Source organism: Nothobranchius furzeri, chromosome 12 (genome assembly GCF_043380555.1).
Source record: "Nothobranchius furzeri strain GRZ-AD chromosome 12, NfurGRZ-RIMD1, whole genome shotgun sequence".
NCBI lineage: Eukaryota > Metazoa > Chordata > Actinopteri > Cyprinodontiformes > Nothobranchiidae > Nothobranchius > Nothobranchius furzeri.
In genome coordinates, this window is record NC_091752.1 from 53,978,375 (window position 1) to 53,998,160 (window position 19,786).

At 42.6% G+C, this 19,786-nt stretch overlaps 1 protein-coding gene across 1 annotated transcript in view; it reads right to left on the reverse strand.

Moving 5' to 3' along the window:
• tnrc6c1 (trinucleotide repeat containing adaptor 6C1) overlaps positions 1–19,786 on the reverse strand; it is a 61,256-nt gene that overhangs the window by 16,562 nt on the left and 24,908 nt on the right. The window contains exon 4 of the mRNA XM_070542710.1: positions 17,470–17,808. Coding sequence (XP_070398811.1) covers positions 17,470–17,808 — 339 coding nt within the window. The remainder of the gene's footprint in view (positions 1–17,469; positions 17,809–19,786) is intronic.

A 19,786-nucleotide genomic window follows, 5' to 3' on the forward strand; every position in this document is an offset into this window, starting at 1 on the left:
AGCAAAAGAGAAGAACAGAGACAGAGAGGAGAGGAGAGGGAGAGATGTGCAACACAGTAATAAAATACCTGTGGAGAGGTGCCTCCCAACCATTCTGTAAAGAGCTAGGTTTTGTGCAACGCAGCGACCATCCTTGTCTCAATATGTCTGCTTGGCTCGCCGAGCTTCTGAGGCTCATTTCTGAAATGCTGCCAAGAAGTTGCACAGCTCTTGCGCGGCATGAAACAACCACCGTCCCACCTCCCTCCACACCTCCCTTCCGTCCTTGCCCGTCTCGCTTTGTCCCTCCCACCAACATTGCTTTGGATGGGTCTGCCCTCTTCTATCTATTGCCTCCCCCTGGTTTTATTTATATCACATTCTATTCCTGTCCTGATGGAGGATATTCTCCCTTTCTGGAAACAAACAAAACTAATTGGGGGAGGAAATGTAGGTGTATGAAAGAAACGGGGGAGACTCAAGATTATACATGTTGAAGACATTGAAGTACAAAACAAAAATCAAACTTAAAATCTGCCGCTGAATATTTAGCTCTGTCTGCAAATAGCACACAGCCCAAAATGGAAAGCCTCTAGAACAGCGGCTGGCAGAGAGCAGGAGAAACCTCTCAAAAGCCCACTCCAGAGCTGAGACTGCACATTTGCACATGTTTATTTATGAAGAGGCATATGATCAGATCCAAACACAATGGCAGCATTTTGTTTATGTCTACCAGTGTGAAACAGTGATCACAGCTCAATCTTTGGAAAGGAACCCATCATTAAACTGGGATGCATTCTAGGCATGAGTAAAGGACATAAAATAAGCAAGCTTGTATTGATCTGCTCACGTTTCATGAAATGATTACAAACGTGACACTGGAGCTGCAGTAGAAATAGAGGTTTTACAGAGAAAAACACAAGAACACCCCCTGGGGAAGATAAGAGAGGACGATAGGAAGGACATAGAGTTTAGTAAAAAGACAAAGGCTAGCAGACCCCCCCCCCCCCCCCCCAGGATCAAGGCTGACATTGTTTACAAATTATGCCACCTCCCTCACAACAAGACAATAAGTCAATGTTTGGTAGAGAACAGAGTCCTATTATGGCCAAGGTTCAGATTCCTGGGCCTTTCAACTGTGAGGACCTAAAGCATCATTAAGTCACGGTCACCCATGAATCTTTAACACACACATAAGGACTAGTGATACATCAGATTTACTCTTTGCTCCTTATCAGAGATTTCAAATGACTTCATCAGAAATGTTTAACAGTACCTTCAACAGCAAAGTTTGCATTTAGCTTCTATCACGTGCGTCTAATCAATCACAGGTGAGTTGGCCTTTTCCTAAAAAGTCATTCAATATTTAAGCAATATCACACGAGAGGAAGTGCGTTGTTGCTGAATATCAGCACTGGTGTGATTCGGTCGTAGGCACGAGGCCGCAGGTCGAAACTAACTGTTGTATAATTTTGGATAATGGATTGAATGATACCATCATCAAATGTGCTTCTTTATTCTGGTTCCAGTACAGAAGTCTAGCATCAAACAGTGGCCATTAGGATTTACCATTTATCTTTTTAACAACTTCCTGGTCATAGTGTGCTGTTATTTAAGGTCTAAGTAGCCTATCATGACTGTTTGCTGGAGCAAAACCTGACACGCATGTAGCAGGCTGCAGTACAAATATTTTCGTGTGTTTGGTTATTATGAATATATCACAAGTCTGTTGTTACGAAAAGGCTTTTGAGTGCCATGGTGTGATCTTTTGTATGAAGGGCTCGCGCTTTCTCTAACATGAGCTCTAAAGCTTGCTTTAGTAATTACATTTGTTCAATAGCCTACACTCTTTAGACTCTTAAAAGCCGACGACACCTAGCTCTAGCTGTTGTTTTTGCTGGACGACCACGGTCTCCGCACGAATCTTGGACTGTCTCTGACTTATCAAGATCTCCAACTCAACCTCTCAAAAACCGAATGACTTGTCATCCCAGCCATCTATACAGCATAATATCTTAATCCAAAATGACTCCCTGTCTCTGGCTCCTTCAAAGGCAGTTCAAAATTTGGGTGTTGTGATTGATGACCAACTGACCTTTGAAAATCACGTTGCCTCAGTCGCCCGTTCATGCCATTTCACGCTGTAACATACGAAAGATCAGACAGTAACCAACACAATATGCCACTCAGCTCCTTGTGCAACCTACTGTCACCTCCTACAAAGCCCTTCTGTCTGGTCTTCCGGCCTGTACTGTGAGACCTCTTCAAATGGTCCAGAATGCAGCGGCTTGTCTGATCTTCAATTAGCCTAAAAATGCACACATCCCCCCTCTGTTCACTGAGCTCCAGTGGCTACCATTAGCTGCACGCATCAAATTCAAATCTCTAACACCAGCATGCAAAGTCCTGGATGGTACGGCTCCCATCTACCCAGATCCTCTTATAAACGGTCACGGCTTGGCTGCGCCATTCATCAAAGGTTTGTTGGCCAGTAGTGCCTACACTACACTCAGGACAATCCAGACTCTTTTCGCGTGTCGTTCGACAGATGTGGAATGACCTACCAAGCACTACCAGAACAGGGGCTTCCTTGTCAATTTTCAAGAAACTTCTGAAGACCCAGTTCAGTGTTACGTCATTGACTGCCGCAAAACGCGCCAAAAGTTGTAAACAAAAGACCAACACCATGGAAACAGCAGCAATAGTAGCCATTTCCTATTTTCTATGGAACTGGCATAATTTCTGACTGAGTTATGACCAATCGGCAGCGGTTCCTCCCACCAACTGCACCGGGCTGTTTACCGGGCCTCTCCGAGTACTTACAGCTAAATGAAGATAAGACTGAGATACTCATCTGTGCCCCAGGCAAGCTGGTTCCCAAAGTCAGAGACTCTCTTGGTCAGCTTGCTTCTCACACCAAAACTTCCGTCAGGAATCTTGGCATGACCTTTGACCCAGCTCTCACCCTGGATTCGCATGTCAGTTCTCTTGTTCGCTCTTCCTTCTTCCATCTCAGGAACATTGCTAAGCTGAGTCCCATTCTGTCCCGCTCTGAACTTGAGACAGTTATCCACACCTTCATCTCCTCACGTTTAGACTACTGTAACTCTCTTTTCATGTGTCTGAGTAGTACCTCCCTGAACCGTCTACAGGTGGTTCAGAATGCTTGTGCTCGGCTTCTGACCAAGTCCTCCAAACACACCCACATCACCCCGCTTCTCCTCCAGCTTCACTGGCTGCCAGTCAACTTCAGGGTTCATTTCAAGATCCTGGTTCTGGTCTATAGGGCCTTACATGGACAAGCACCATCTTACATTGGTGATATTCTTAATAATACATTTTATTTCAACAGCGCCTTTCTGAACACTCAAGGACACTTTACAGAGATAAAATACACAATAATAAAAGATAAAACAGCATAAAACAAACAGACAGAATGGAGCAAAGAGAGTAACTATTGGAATGCTAGATGGAACAGGTGAGTTTTGAGTCTGGTTTTAAAGAGAGTGAGGGAATCAATGTTACGGAGGTCAGGAGGGAGTGAGTTCCAGAGCTGGGGAGCAGAGCGGCTGAAGGCCCTGCTCCCCAGAGTGACCAGATGGAAAGGTGGGACAGAGAGGTGGATGGAGGAGGAGGACCTGAGGGAACGGGTGGAGGTTGAAGGATGAAGGAGGTCTGAGAGGTACGGTGGGGCTAGGTTATGGATGGCTTTGAATGTATATAGCAGAATTTTGAATTGGATTCTGGAAGTGACTGGGAGCCAGTGGAGCTGCTGAAGAACGGGGTGATGTGGTGGAAGGAGGGAGTTCTGGAAATGATGCGGGCTGCCGAGTTCTGGATAAGTTGGAGTTTACGGAGGGTTTTATGAGGAAGACCGAAGAGAAGAGCGTTGCAGTAGTCAATACGGGAAGTGATGAGGCTGTGGACAAGGATGGCGACCGAGTGAGTAGTGAGGGAGGGGCGTAGGCGGTTAATGTTACGTAGATGGAAGTAGGCAGACCGGGTAATATTGTTTATGTGGGACTGGAAGGATAGTGAGGAGTCGAGGATGACACCCAGACTCTTGACCTGAGGGGAGGGGGAAACTAAGGAGTTGTCGAAGGGAAGTGTAAAGCTGTGGATTTTGGATAGTAAAGATTTAGTGCCGACAAGTAACATTTCTGTTTTATCACTGTTGAGTTTGAGAAAGTTTGATGTGAACCAGTCTTTGATTTCAGATAAACAATTGGTGAGGGAAGAAGGAGGAAGTGAAGAGGAGGGTTTGGAGGATACATAGAGCTGGGTGTCATCCGCGTAACAATGAAAATGGATGTTAAATTTACAGAAAATATTTCCCAGGGGGAAGAAGGTAAGTGATGAAAAGGAGTGGACCGAGAACAGAGCCTTGGGGGATGCCAGTAGTGACAGGGAAGGGACGGGAAGTGAAGGATTTTAGTTGAATAAACTGAGTACGGCCAGAGAGATATGAACGGAACCAATCAAGCGGGGTATGAGAAATGCCAAGGGAAGACAATCTATGGAGGAGGATGGTGTGAGAGATGGTATCGAAGGCTGAACTCAAGTCAAGGAGGATGAGAATGGAGAGCAGTCCAGTATCAGCAGCAGTGAGGAGGTCATTAGTGATTTTTATGAGTGCAGTTTCTGTACTGTGGCCAGGACGAAAGCCAGACTGAAAGGGCTCATAGAGGCTATTGAGCGTGAGATGAGCATGGAGTTGAGCAGAGATTATTAGTCCCTATACCCCCAGCAGGTCCCTGAGGTCCAGTGATCAAAGCCTACTGGTTGTACAGCGCACCAGGCTAAAGACCAAAAGGGAAGATCATTTGCTGCTGTGGCCCCCACACTCTAGAACTCTCTCCCCTGAGCCTCAGATCAGTGGACTCAGTGGTCTCCTTTAAAAAGCAGCTGAAGACTCACTTGTTCAAGCTGGCTTTTGTATGACCTTCTTCACCACTCTCTATTCTGCTCTCCCCACCTATTCCACCTTCCTCAGGATCCACTGATTTCCCTCTTTCCTATTTACTCTCTCTATCTTTACATTTTATTTAATCACAATTGTCTATTTTTTGCTCATTTTAAATATATTTTTAACCAATTTCAAAATTCATTTTTATAGTTTTACATTGTTTGTTTTTGTGAAGCGCCTCGTGATTTTTTTCTTGAGAGGCGCTATAGAAATGATTTCTTCTTCTTCTTCTTCTTCTTCTTCTTCTTCTTCTTCTTCTTCTTCTTCTTCTTCTTCTTCTTCTTCTTCTTCTTCTTCTTCTTCTTCTTCTTCTTCTTCTTCTTCTTCTTCTTCTTCTTCTTCTTCTTCTTCTTCTTCTTCTTCTTCTTCTTCTTCTTCTTCTTCTTCTTCTTACCTCTGACCAGGTACTCTCCGGTCAGGTGGAGACACGCGCATGTCGAGAGATTCACGTAAATCTACCCTGAAGTGGAAGTGGAAACACGCCTATTGACCTGTGACTCAGTCACACTCAGCCTTGTCCCCTGAATGCAAACAAACCAATAGCTTTAAATTACCAGTTTCTCAGAAACAAACAGATACAGCCATTATTGTCATTGCGCTTCATACACACTAGGGTCTGTGACACTTTAGTGGTTTTCTAGGCTTTATTTGTGTTTTTAAGACACAAAAATGGTTAAACGATGCACCTGGGGCACATGCAAAAGTGGCGCCCAGCGTCTCCCAACAGCAAAATCGAGTTTATTTCAGGGGCGCCCAATCCTGGTCCTAGTTTTAACCTTGCTTCAACACACCTGATTTCAATCAGCTGGTAATCAACATGCTTCGGCAGAGTTTAATAAGCTGCTGCGCAGGTGATTCAACCACTGAATCAAGCATGTTGGAACAGAATAAACACTGAAATGTGTTGGATACTGTTGCTTCCAGGACCAGGATTGGGCCCCACTGGTTTATTTGATATCTTTGTCAAAACCCAAAAAACATAGACTAATGTCTCAGTTGGATAGAGCTATGAGGCTGACCACACAGTCAACTCAACAGGACAACTTTAAACAAAGATGTCTATGTTTGTTCAAAGGTAAGACAATGATTCTGTATAATATGAGTGATTATGTGATGTAAGTTAATACCAATCACATAAAGTCTAGGTTCAGCTTTTTCCAAATAAATCCAGTTTGAAATTCTCTGTATAGCGCTCCATGGCATAATAACAACATTTTTGATGACTCCTTAATAATTGTAATTCTTGTTGTCATTAAAAATTGTCAAAAGCTTCTTGAGGAATTGTTTCAGTATTGATGGCTCTCATCGTAAATAAGCAGTTAGCTGCGATGGTTTTTTCGAGTTAGCAAAAAAAACTAAAAAGAGCAGGGCTTAGAGACAATAGGCCCTGGGTCTCAAACTATGAGGACCACTGTCTTCTTGCATGTTGTATATGTCTTTCTGCTTCAGCTCCACCTGATCTCAGTCAATGTGTGATTAACATGTTTCACCTAAACTTAAAGGGATGGCCAAAGTTAGACTGAGAATATCTTCGTATGTATTACATATTATGATTAATGCATATTGACCAGCCTTTATGTATATTCTGCCTTGACACAGATTATCTGCAAATAGCAAATTGTTTTACTCTGCAAAGATATTTTATAGTCTACTTTATGCTAATAATAACTATGCATGGTGGAAAAAAAACAGAAAAGGAACAAGGGAGCCATCCGAAGGAACAAAGATGTGGGAGATATTAAATGAAGGACAGAGATGGATGCTGGGAAATAGTGGGAAGTGATCTAGAAGGACTGTGTGGGTCTCAGCTGTACTGATCCTGGCTTAATGAAGTCCCCAAGGGGCAGAAACTGGATGGTATAGAGCTGACAATGCATGCTGCCAGCCAGATGATCATGATCTCTAAAAGAAACACACACACACACACACACACACACACACACACACACACACACACACACACACACACACACACACACACACACACACACACACACACACCTCCTAGGAATGTGCTACTACCCTTTGTTTTTGATGGGATGCAGTTGAAACACAAATGCACAAGAGGAGACGATATTCAAAACTTTACCTTTTCGATTGACGATGATAATATTTTCATGAAAATATTTCATTAAAATTCAAAGCCTCTTCATAAGTTCATAAGACTAGAAGGAACCAAAGGTTTTCTAAAACTTTAAGTGCATGATCCAACCCTTTAGCTACCAATGCGTGCACATTTGTACGACGCACAGTCTTACATTGACAGAAATGAAAGTCAAGAGTGAGTCAGTGACAAGAGAAACATCAATTTCCTGTAATAAATAAATTAAAAACCCACAGAACCGCTTGCTGCTTTAGGAGTGTGGACGTGCAACACGGGATAACTTATCAGTACCGCTGTGAGAATATATTAGTGTGGTAAAGAAAAATAATTGGCTGCTTTCTTTATCATGTAAGAGACTAAAATCTTACAACGTAAGAATTGTTTTATGTGGATGCTTTTTATATTGATTTTAGCGGTATCATAAAAACCAAAGAAAACCAAATGAATGAAACTAAAACGACACAATGGAGTCATCTAGAAGTCGTCTTTGCTTCTCAGAATTCACTTTCTTTCTCTGAAGAATAAACCAGGTCAAGGCCCGTCTTCAGCATGCCAGTCTTAAAATAGCTCCCTTTCATGCCTCCTGCATGAAAAGTGCCTCGGGATACAGATTGTTACTCATGCAAAAAGGAAACATCAGAATAACGCTATAATAATGGGGAGATTGACATGCATATAGAATGCGCGGACTGACTAATCCCGCCCACCCCGGGGCCAACCAGATTGTGTGCAAGCTGTGTTTTATGATATATTTTTTTCTCGCTATAGTGGAGGTGGACTAGAGAGAACATGTGCGTCAGAGAAAGATGGAGCGTTGCAGAGAAAATCAGAGGAGCAGAGGCACAGAGCAAGTCAGACGAGAGAGAGAGAGAGAGAGAGAGAGAGAGAGAGAGAGAGAGAGAGAGAGAGAGAGAGAGAGAGAGAGAGAGAGAGAGAATGAGAGAGGCTGTTGAACATTTGTGGTTAACAGAGAGCTGATGTTTAATCACATCACAAGACATCCCAGTCGTCTTTGAGGGGATTCCCAAGGCTCTTTTACAGCATCATCAGCAGACTTAAAGAGCACATGAAGTCTATCGTGCATGTACTCTCGTCTCCACCAGACAAGCTATTAGCACATTAGCTGCACTGTTCTTCCACACGATACGATCTGTTTACACTAAGATGCCTTTTGCTGCTTTACTGTGTACATGACTCCCAGCTGTAACATGTTTATAATCTATAATTAAGGATATTTTTAAACAAAAAAGAAAACTGGCTGAGCTTTTCCATTAAAATCTTTGCTAAATTGGTTAAAAAGAAATCATGAAGCAGAGAATAAAGTGTTCTAATATGATGCATTTATCTTTTAATACAAAATAAATTATAATGGTGAGAGTTCCTGTGTCAGCTCGGTCATTAAAACACACCAGCAGTTCATTATTTGCATGTATTTACTGCCTGTGCTGTGCATAAAGGTGAGTGAAGACACACAGGACAAGAGAGGAAGGAAATGTTTGTGTATCGTTGCATGCAAGCATCTGGACACACAGGACACATTTATCAGGAGGGTTCACATGTAAGCGGGTAATGAAACACAGTGAGGTGAGGTGGAGTCAGCGGACGGAGAGAAGAGGAGAAAGGGAGGGCGATGAATGCAGCTTGTGTGTTGCTACTGTCGTCTGTCGACGCGCCATGAAAGAGAGGGGCACCATCTTTCTCTCAGCTGTGTGATTGGCTGTGGAGACCAGCAGGACGGCGGTGGGATTACCTGTGTGTAGATTTTAAATGATGCAAATCTGAAACACTACTCTAACTGCCATCCTCCGCAACTGGGCTCCTGCCTGCCTTTTGGTCAGGAAGGTCTTCCTGCGCGCCTGTCTAAATGCAGCCCGTCAGTTCTAGAAGCACAAAGAGCAAAAGCAGAGCTGGACTGGGCTGCCAGAGAGGGGCGGTGAGAAGTAGCAGCTTTTACCGTAAGCTATGAGTCACTTCAACCCACAGACCTGGACCTCTGCCACACTTGCTCTCCACTTCTTTCTTTCTCAGTTCCACAGAGACAGCGAGCCAACTAACTCATTCTGTGTTTCTCCTCCTCCAAAAGCAGGAAACACTGAAGCTCGGAGCGGCTAAGTACGAGTGTGTTAATGAGAGGGTGGAGAGAGAGCGACGAGGGCAGGATAAACATCTCATTGCTATGGAGATAAATCTGCAAACAAACTCAATCAGAGCAGCGAGGTGATGCCCGGACACACAGTTATGATCAATTCAATCGAGCCACTCAAACAACAAAAGTAGCCTAAAGGATCGTCATCATCAATGAACGGATAATGTTTTATTAGCAAATAATTGGCCACTAAAGCCACAAATGCAGAAAAACAAAGATTGCCAGCTGTGTTTACTGTCGCTCCTCTGCCTCTGGGTTCCTCCATCCCCATTTCTAACTCCCAGCCGAGCTAAGTGAAAAATAAACAGCATCCAGCAGCACCTGTGATGCAAAACCTTCTATACTGCTTCAAACAAACACTATAATTGGTTAAAAACAATCAGCTATTTTCTTTCCAGATTGCTTCTACGGTGCTGGAAGTAACACATGTACCATGATGGCAGTATCAATTGGAAATGCAGAGTAGAAAAAATAATTGCATGCTGCCAAGTTAAGTGCAGAAACTGATCTGGTTTATTTCAAACTGTAAGAAAAAACTCCTTGGGCGCTGTAAGATCCTGTGCATTTCAGACTATAACCATTGATTCCACACCAAAATCCATATGCCAGTGCCAAGAATAACTGAGTAAAATGCACAAAATACTTGAAACCTGCAGAGAAAAAAAGGGGGGGCATTTCTGCTGTTCACTTCATACACACACAGTTTTGACCTTTCAGTGGTTCTTGTAAAGATTCCCAACATTTTAATAGTTAATGTTGCTAGCTCAAGGGATTGGTAAGGTGCCTTGCTCAAGGACAACAACCGAGACAGACTGAGTGGGACGTGAACCTACAACCCTCTGGTTATGGGGCAGACACTTATTTTTCCATCACTGGTTCAGTTTTCAATGTAATTTAGATTCAAATGTTCAGACTCTTCAACACTTTAAAGAAAAATATATGCTTTAGTATAAACTGTAGATTTGATTGAAGTGGTTTAAACCTAGAGCTGCAACAAACGATGATTTGGATCATCGATGAATGGGATGGGGTCTTGACTCCATTGATCGGATTAAACGCAAAAATTTAAAAATGTTATTTTTACAGAACATGATTAGAAAACAGTTCAATAGCAAAACAACATGCTATCACCTAAATATATCCATAGTTAAACTATGATCAGTAAATTTAATGTATTTTATTAACATGTTCAGTAGTAAGCTACTGGAAATGCTAACATTTCATTTCTACTGCTGAAAATGCAAAGGTGACATACACTCAACTAAAGGATTACTGGGAACACCTGTTCAACTTCTCCTTAATGCAATGATCTAATCAACCAATCACATGGCAGTTGCTCCAATGCATTAAGGGGTGTGGTCCTGGTCAAGACAATCTACTGAACTCCAAACCGAATGTCAGAATGTCAGAATGGGAAAGAAAGCTGATTTAAGCACTTTAGAGCATGGCATTGTTGTTGGTGCCAGACGGGTCGGTCTGAGTATTTCACAATCTGCTCAGTTACTGGGATTTTCACCCACAACCATTTCTAGGGTTTACAACGAATGGTGTGAAAAGGGAAAAATATCCAGTATGCGGCAGTCCTGTGGGCGAAAATGCCTTGTTGATGCTAGAGGTCAGAGGTGAATGGGCCAACTGATTCAAGCTGATAGAAGAGAAACTTTGACTGAAATAACCACTTGTTACAACCGAGGAATGCAGCAAAGCATTTGTGAAACCGCAACACGCACAACCTTGAGGTGGATGGACTACAACAGCAGAAGACCCCACCGGGTACCACTCACTACAAATAGGAAAAAGAGGCTACAATTTGCTCCAGCTCACCAAAATGGGACAGTTGAAGACTGGAAAAATGTTGCCTGGTCTGATGAGTCTCGATTTCTGTTGAGACGTTCAAATGGTAGAGTCAGAATTTGGAGTAAACAGAATGAGAACATGGATCCATCATGCCTTGTTACCACTGTGCAGGCTGGTGGTGGTGGTGTTATGGTGTGGGGGATGTTTTCTTGGCATACTTTAGGCCCCTTGGTGCCAACTGGGCATGGTTTAAACGCCACGGGCTACCTGAGCATTGTTTCTGACCATGTCCATACCTTCATGACCACCATGTACCCATCCTCTGATGGATACTTCCAGCAGGAAAATGCACCATGTCATGAAGCTCCAATCATTTCAAATTGTTTTCTTGAACATGACAATGAGTTCACTGTAATACAACGGCCCCACAGTCACCAGATCTCAACCCGATAGAGCATCTTTAGGATGTGGTGGAACGGGAGCTTCGTGCCCTGGATGTGCATCCCACAAATCTCCATCAACTGCAAGATGCTGTCCTATCATTATGGATGAACATTTCTAAAGAATGCTTTCAGCACCTTGTTGCATCAATGCCACGTAGAATTAAGGCAGTTCTGAAGGTGAAAGAAGGTCAAACAACGTATTAGTGTGGTGTTCCTAATAATCCTTTAGGTGTATCAATTAGGGGTGGGTGCAATTAATCGATGTGGCGATGCATCTAAAAGCTTAACATGTTGTTTCGGCATCGATTAGTGAACGTCGATGCTTAAAAATACATAACATCAACATTTTGTTGCCAGTATTAAAAAAAATAAAAACACGTAACCGGAGCCTTAACGCGCACTGCCCGGACTGTTTAGTGAGTGGCACTACCTCTTTGACCTCTTTCTCCATCCTGGAGACTGTCTCCAAACTACCGAAGAACTCAGAGAAGGCGAGGAGCATTACAAAAGCAATAGCTACTTTTATCGCGACGGATCTACGTCAGTATTCAGTAGTAAACAACAAGGGGTTTCGGTTAATGGTGCGCACCATGGAGCCGCGCTATAAACTTCCTCACCGAAAACACTTCACAGAAAAAGAAGTCCCCCACCTCTACGAGGAAACCAAAGCAAGCGTTCTGGAGTCCATGAAGAAGGCAACCGGGATAGCGCGCACATGCGATGCGTGGACATAGGTTGCCACCAAATCCTTTGTTACTGTAACGGCGCATTTTGTTCTCGTGTCGAACAAGAACGGGTGGAAGTTGGCGAGTCAAGTTCTTCAAACTCGAGAGATGAGTGAGAGTCAAAGTAGCACAATGTTGACATTTGCCCATCTCACACAACAGGAGGATGTAGGGGGACAAGAGGGAGGGGAGGGAGTATGGGAGGACAGATGAGTATGAGTGTCACTCTGCTCTATTTTGTTGTGTTTGCCTCACTGTACTGAAGCTCCGGGCTGAATATATGTTCAGTTGAATTATGCACCTTTGTTCTGAAAAAAAATGCAACATATTACCTTCAAATATAGCAGTTTTTTTCTGTTGCCTATATTCCAGACTGAATAAGCTGGAATTGTTTATTTGATCTGTATGGCAGCTTTTTTGTAATGTTATCATATGCCAGACTCATTAAGTTTCCATTAAATAAATTTGATGAAAGTAAAAATCTTGTTTACTTGAATTAATTACCTCATTAAATCCAGGGCTTGCCTGTTTTCAGTGTTTCCCAACAATGGAGGGGACACTAGTGTAAGTAAAGCTTTCCCTGATCGAAGTTAAGTTGGTCAAAGTGCAAATATTTACACGTCATACAGTCATAAAATAAGAATTTGTCTTTGAAAAATAGTTAACTGTTAAAAAATGTATTTATTTACAGAGAGTAGTTTTAGAGGAACTGAATTAATTGACAGGTTTATTTATTTACACATGTAGATAAAGAAGACAATCTTGTATGAAAAAAGTATTAAAAATGTCAATAATTGAAGAACCGTGGCGCCAATAATTGAATCGAACCAAAAATCATTATAATCGAAGAATTGAAGCATCGAAGCTCCCATAATCGAAATCTAATCGTGAAGTACCCTTTTTGGAACACCCCTAGTATCTACAGTGATCCCTCGTTTATCGCGGTAGATGCGTTCCAGACCTGGCCGCGATAGGTGAAAATCCGCGAAGTAGGGACTCCCAGCATGCCCCTCGCGGGGATTCCCTCCACGTCGCACCTACGTCATAAACCGCGGCTATAAACGGAAGTCGCCTTTCCAGCTCACCACTCAATCGTTTCTTCAGATTCATGATCAGAGTTTCCAACCTACCGACCAATCCAACGAACTGTCAGCTCATAGTAAGTTATCTTACTTACTTCTGGAAAGCCCGGCATTTCCGTGTCACTTCGTTGACGCTCGAACGCTCGGGGGTTTCCTAGATTAATCGTGAGCCACCGACGCTATCACTTCCGCGTCTGTGAAACCACGCTCCCTACAAGCTCAACTCCCGAATCCAGCCGACCAGTCTGACATACAGTACTATATTGAATTATCGTATGATCACATTCTCTTTTTGTGGGTAAAACTCAAGAAACATTTTTTTTTACTTGGTTTTTTATAGTTTTATTACAAAAAGTGCATTTTATGATGAAATTGATGAAAATAAACAGGAATTTCTTGACATTTCGCATAGAAAAATACCGCAAATCGGCGAATTTCCCTTGAATAAGGCTCCAAAAAAAATCCGCAAAGTCGTAAATCCACGATAAATGAACCGCGAAGTAGCGAGGGATCACTGTATTATGTACGGGTTAGCAATAATCCAGTTTAAATTATGTTCAACGATAGACGCGTTTGTGAATTACATGCCAAAATCCTGCAGCAGTGTTGAGCAGAGCAGACTCGAAGCAGCAACCTGACTGCAGTGGTTCTGCTCCACAGCGCTGCAGACAGCAAAGAATAAACAGGATGGTGGGGACTTTTCTTCTGCTTGTAAAGTTTATATATTCTTAGTTTCATGACCATCGTTTTTTTCTCTGAACCCACTTGATCGTGAGCCTGCTACCTGCTAGCATTAGCTAATCTGCCCGTAGTCGCACTTTTGATCCCAAACCGTTTCTGCCTTTGTGTCTTAGCTAGTTTCCGTTTTCCTCCACAGCACCTAGATTAGCACATTGTGTGCCAGTAAAAAGCGTGTTCCTTACACAATAACAACCAACCTACTGTAATCTTCCCTGTAACTTAGTCTTCTCCTTTAGCTCTAAACTGTAATTCCATCTGTGTGTATTTTAATTTGTGTTTTATGTTGTTTTCATATCATGTCCTGATAATTGTAAAGCACATAGAATTGCCTCTGTGTTTGAAATGTGCTCAATGAATAAAGCTGCCTTACCTTAAAATGCTGCATCATCATCATCGCTCCTGTGCCATGCCATGTCTGATTTACATTTGTTGCACGTGACAAAGGTCTTTGCGTTGTTTGATATAAAGTGCTCCCAAACTTTTGAAGTTTTTATTTTCTTCCTGCACCTGCCATGTTCTAAGTGTGTCGTTCCTCATCAAAACACCGGCTTTCTCTCTCGCTCTGATCTGCTTCGGTCTGCTCTGTTGCCGACTACAGATGAGCTGCGCGCATTGAACGAAGGTTGAACAACACAACGAATCGATGACAAAATACGTTTCCAATAGGGCTGCAACAAACGATTATTTGGATAATCGATTAATCGGATGGGGTCTCGACACGATTAATCGATTAATCGGATTACATAGGGACATTTTTTAAAACTGCTAGGGAAACGTTATTTTTCTCCTTCCTTCCTTCACTTAAACACAACATTATTAGAAAACAGTTCAATAGCAGAAAACCAACATGCCATCACCTAAATTGTCTTATAAGGTGTATAGACAGAGACCTTAAGCTACACCTATCTGTGACCTAAAATGCTTGGTCCAAGTTAAACAGCTTAAAGAGCAAGTCAACCCCTACCAGAGTCTAACTCCACTCCCGCTTCATGTTTGAAAAATGCAACACATGCTGTTGCCTGGCAGACCGAGAGGGCGGAGCCGCTAACAAATACACACACACTCAGGCTCACGACAGCATTGTGACATCATAATGTACCAGTTTACATCATAGCATACTTCTTAGCCAATAGCGGTGGCAGATTTAAATTAAAATACAGTGCAGAGTTTTTACCTGACAACGGCACAACACTGCCAGTTTTAGGCAGAATATTTAAATTTTAACTAAGATGCACTGAAGTGCCAAATTATTGACGACACGTGTCTGCAGCACGATTAGACACTCGTTTATTTAGTTTATCAGCAAAAAAAAGTTTATTTGGGGGTGACTTGCTCTTTAAGGGCAATTCTCATCTGTTTTGTTTGATCTCATCTGTAGACATTTATTATAATTGGGGATGTCAAACAACTAATTTTTAAATGAAATTAAACATAGGCTGTGAATTAATCACTATTTCCAAAAATGACTGAAAAATACCAAATAAAACAAAAGTAAATGAATGCCATCCTCCTTGTGATGATGCCCTGGGCAACTGCCTTAAAGTCACATCAAGAGATGCTGCTGATCATTCCAATGATCCCAAATAGACTCACATTAGGACACATGAAAGCAACTGAACCCAAAAATATATTAACCCTTTGATGCATGAATTATGAAATCTTCAGCCATGATTTTTTAACAATTTTTTTCATTCATCTTTAGGTGTGAATGAAACAAATTTCAACAAATATTTTTTGTAAAATTTTATAATTTACAAATAATTTATTACAGGTCCACCTTAGTGGACCACGTGCATTCTGAACATGAAATATGTTGGCTTGACTTACTGAAGTCCAAATGGAGGGGCTCAAATACAATAAAGTCTTCAACAGCTGTGCTTAATAGCAAAAACAAATAAATAACAATTTTGAGTACCTGTCCACTGTAGTGACCATTATGCACCAAAGGGTTAACCAGTATATAACTACACTCACACAACACGCCTGCAGCAACAGTTAGGACTCCTCCCTCCCTTTTAAAAGCGTTTTCGCTTGTGAGGACACTGAGGTTGTAAAGCCACATGTTAGTAGTCTGGCCCCGGTGTGATCAACCAGTTTCTGCGGGAATGTGACGGCGGAACCGGTTCGCAGCGGCGCGAGTCCCCCCCCCCCCGCCTATCTAATAGCGTCGCGCTTACAATTTTATAGACTTTTTTACGAGCTTAGGGCATGTCTAGCCTGTGTAATAATCCGGGGCTTGGGTGAATCACTTTTGAAAAGTTTTTAACTTACCCGGACACCGAGCTCTCTCCTTCCTCGCTGATGATTCTGACATGCTTGCGTTTAAGACGCTGCATCATCACCGTAGTATCCCCATACTAAGTCTGACCTACAAACGTTGCATGTCTTCGCCTGATTTAACTGAAAATGCTCCCAAACTTTAGAAGTTTTTACTTTTTTGGGGTTCTTGCTGCTTCTGCCATGTTCCTCTTACAAACACCTGCCGGCTCTCCACCGGTCTGCGCGCAACGGCGGGCAGGAGGGGAGGGGGCTTTTGGAAGAGTTGCGCAACACAACGAATCGATGACGCAATTCGTTGCCAACGCTTTTAGTAATCGATTTTCATCGAATTTATCGATTCGTTGTTGCAGCCCTAGTTTCCAATGCATTTCTTCATTGATATCTATCATCTATTCGTTGCTGCAGCCCTATTTAAAACAGACATTTTTTACATTTTACAGCAAACAGAACATTTGTAAAAGCCTTCAATGTTCTCGAACACTTGATAAGAAAAACCAAATTAAACGTTTGCAGCGCCCTCTTGCATGAATGAATGCCTTGAGTCGATCTCTGAGCGGGAAAAGTTCTGGTGCTCCTTTTTCAGGGACTAGCAGTTAACCAGCAGGATGCAGTGTCTTACTTCCTGATATTTGGACATCTCACCACTGATTGGCTAATGGCAATGCGACTTTTCCACGGTCTCCTTTTGCTTTGCAACGTTAAACGCTTTATCTCCACAAATGACACAAGCTTGAAAGAGTTCTGCTGTGCTTTGGAGTTGCTAATGCTAATGGTTAGGTTCTACTAGCGGAGACGTGCTTTGCGGTTTCCTGGATGATAAATCAACATTCCTCATTGTAAGCCAAGATGGGTGAGGCCATGAATGCTAATTTTCAATGTGACGAAATAGGTGGAAGCCTATTTTTACATTTAGGCTGCATGTTAAATGTAGAGTGGCCAATCGTATTAAAAGAAAAATCAGTTTCCCAGTGAACTTGCTCTTTGAAGTGTTTGTTTAATGTCTACCATGTATACAACTCTAAACCTCTCTTTGATTCTCAAAGTTCATTTATCAGTCCATGTCATAGTACATGGAATTATGGTAATTCCAAATAGATTCCCATTTTCCAGCAAAAAGACTGACATATAATTAAGAACTGTCTTCAGCGTGCACAGAGAAAGCAAAAAGGGCAGATTACGACCAGCCAACAGAGTGTCTGAGCTGACCTGTGAGCAGGCTGGTTGTGGAGAAACAGGAGCCCGATGTGGAGGAGTTTATGGCTACTGTTGCTGCTGCAGATTCACTAGTGTCAGGATGTCCCGTGGTGAGGGGAGGAGGGGTCCCGGAGGGCAGGGGCTGGCCTCGCTTTAACAGCTGCTTCGGCTCCTGCTGGCGGAAGCGTGGAGGTACCTCTCTGGGTGGGTAGCGCTGCTGGAGTAAAGTCTGCAGCTGGCATCCAGTGGGAGCGTGCTTGCCATTTCCACTGCTCTGGGGTGCAGGTGGAACAGCACCGGGGTCGGTGGGGAAAAGTGTAGGGGCAGGGTCGAGCTCGACAGAGTCCGGCACTGCGGAGGGGTGAAAACAAAAGAGCAGAAATGCCGCATGAGGGCTGGAGGGGTAAAGGAGCAATAAAGCATGAGCAGTTGTTTGTGTGTCAAACTGTTGTCTCATTAGCTTCCTTTAAATGTCAATTTCATGAAAAACAGTTTTTATAGTTTAAGTGTTATTTAATCTGTAATGAAAACAACAATGCATTGATCAATAAAGAGGTTGGAGCTCATTTCTACAAGCAGCATTTATCGGTCTCCTTTTGGAGAGTATTCCCTCCACTATTTCTTTCTAAGACCACGCCCCCTCTTTGTCAGATAACTCGGAGCCAGGACACTTCTATAAACAGACACCATTTGCAGCCTCTGGTAGGGTGCTGAAGACGGATTCTAGGCAGTGTTAAGTCCAAACACATGTCTTCTCTTTGGAGAACCACAGGACTGTAATAATCCCAACAGCGCCTTCAGGGTTGGCCAACACACACAGCTGGGGTGCCTGTTCACAGATTAAACATGATAAAGAGGTCAAGTACCAGATAATGGACTTAGACCTGCCTGCTCCATTTACCGTGAGCTATTGTTTCCAGCAGGACAGTGTTGTAAAAAGAGTGCTCAGCCCCATCAACATAAGCTATTCATACCTTGTGGCAGGTTATAGCCTCTGAAATGATTACCTCTCAGCACTTGACCAAAGTTGTTAGTTATCAGATGTTGAAGACCAGCGCTCATGTCCTACTAGCTTAGTTACCCCTGGCAACAGCTCTCACCAGCCATTTCTAACAGATAATACTCAGAACACCCAAGCCTTAGAGAAGCAGACTCGTAATAAATCTAAAATAACCTGAAAATATCAGAGTATTTTGGAATGTGTTTCTGTGTAAAACTTATGCTATCTTTTGGTATTTATACGTCCTTCAGGATGGATGAGCTAACGGCTGGTCTGAGCATGCAGCTGTGTTAAAACAGCTGCAATCTCCAAAGTGTCACAGTGGTCCTAATGACCAATATCTGAGATACTTTTACATCATCCTCGGGTTCATATTATATGGATATATGAGTCGAAATATTAAGAAATTTTCACTAGACTTGTCTCCTAGATGGATCAAAAAGGCAACATTATGCTGATATTGAGCAAATGTATGCTTGTAAGCAAACATGTATAAACACAAGTGCATGTAAATTACCCATTAACTACTCATTATTTGGAAAAAAAAACTTAAAGGGGACATATTATGAGATTCTTTCTAAAACAAAAGTAGACTCATGGTCGACATCAAACACGTTAATGAAGTTCTTTGCACTAACGCCGACTTCAGCGGCGCGGAACGGCAGCGGAACGTTGCTGCTTCAAATAGAACCCATTATAGTCTATGGGTTGATCAAAAGTGGTCACAGAATGGAAAATCTCAGGAGCGTCCCAGAAGCGGCATGCTGCACCACGCCGCTGAAGAAAGGATTGGGCTCTACTTTTGCCGCGAGTCGCCTTGGCGACACGTCAATTTCCGTAGTTAACAGAAGGCTAGACAGGAAATCACACGGTTTTCCTGTAAAAATTGGATAATTTTCAAAATAAAAGACTATTGCAGAGATGCAATTTCATATTTATGTAAATTACGTAAATATGTGTGACCTAACGGCTTATTTACTCCCAGAATCTTTTGAGAGGTGCAATGGTGTGTTTTCATGGCTTTAATGCTGGCGGTGGAGAAGAACAACATTATATTGACATCAAACAGTGATATCAAATGGGATCTCCTTCTTCTTTTTGGCTTAATGGTGTATGGCATAAACAAATTGTGACCTTTAAAGTATCGAGTGGTTTTGTGATTTTGCGAGTCCATCAAGGAGGATGGCAGAGAAGCCGCGGAGCGGGCGAGACTCTCCCGGTGTGGACTGGCGAAGCACGAGAGTGAATCGTTCAGGACCGCTAATACTGAGAGTGAAGTCGTGGTTAAACCCTCTCACATAAAGAGATTTCAGCGGTAGACTCCAGAAT